General features: G+C 51.6%; 1 protein-coding gene across 1 annotated transcript in view; it reads left to right on the plus strand.

Moving 5' to 3' along the window:
- Window positions 1-306, plus strand: part of LOC119591004 (beta,beta-carotene 15,15'-dioxygenase-like) — a 12,809-nt gene that overhangs the window by 8,917 nt on the left and 3,586 nt on the right. Inside the window, exon 4 of the mRNA XM_037939736.1 lies at window positions 177-302. Coding sequence (XP_037795664.1) covers window positions 177-302 — 126 coding nt within the window. The remainder of the gene's footprint in view (window positions 1-176; window positions 303-306) is intronic.

Consider the following 306-nt stretch of genomic DNA (forward strand, 5'->3'; position numbering starts at 1 on the left):
TGTTTTTAATAGATATATAAAGTTATATAAATATTGCTATAGTAGTAAAGTAATAGCAAAGATGGTAGAATTGATGTTAAGACGAAGTGATGAGACCGCAGCAGCCACAGCAATCCCAGCAGAAGCAAAGACCACGAAAACAATGGCTCTAACCCCCCCCCGCCTCGCTCCCCCAGGACTGCCACGCCATGACGGACAACGCGTCGAACAACGCCTTCTGCGTCGAGGACCAGGTGTTCGTGGCCTCCGAGACCTGCTTCGTCAGGAGGGTCGACCCGGCCACGCTCGACACTCGCGAGAAGGTCA

This window comes from Penaeus monodon, chromosome 28 (assembly GCF_015228065.2).
Source record: "Penaeus monodon isolate SGIC_2016 chromosome 28, NSTDA_Pmon_1, whole genome shotgun sequence".
NCBI lineage: Eukaryota > Metazoa > Arthropoda > Malacostraca > Decapoda > Penaeidae > Penaeus > Penaeus monodon.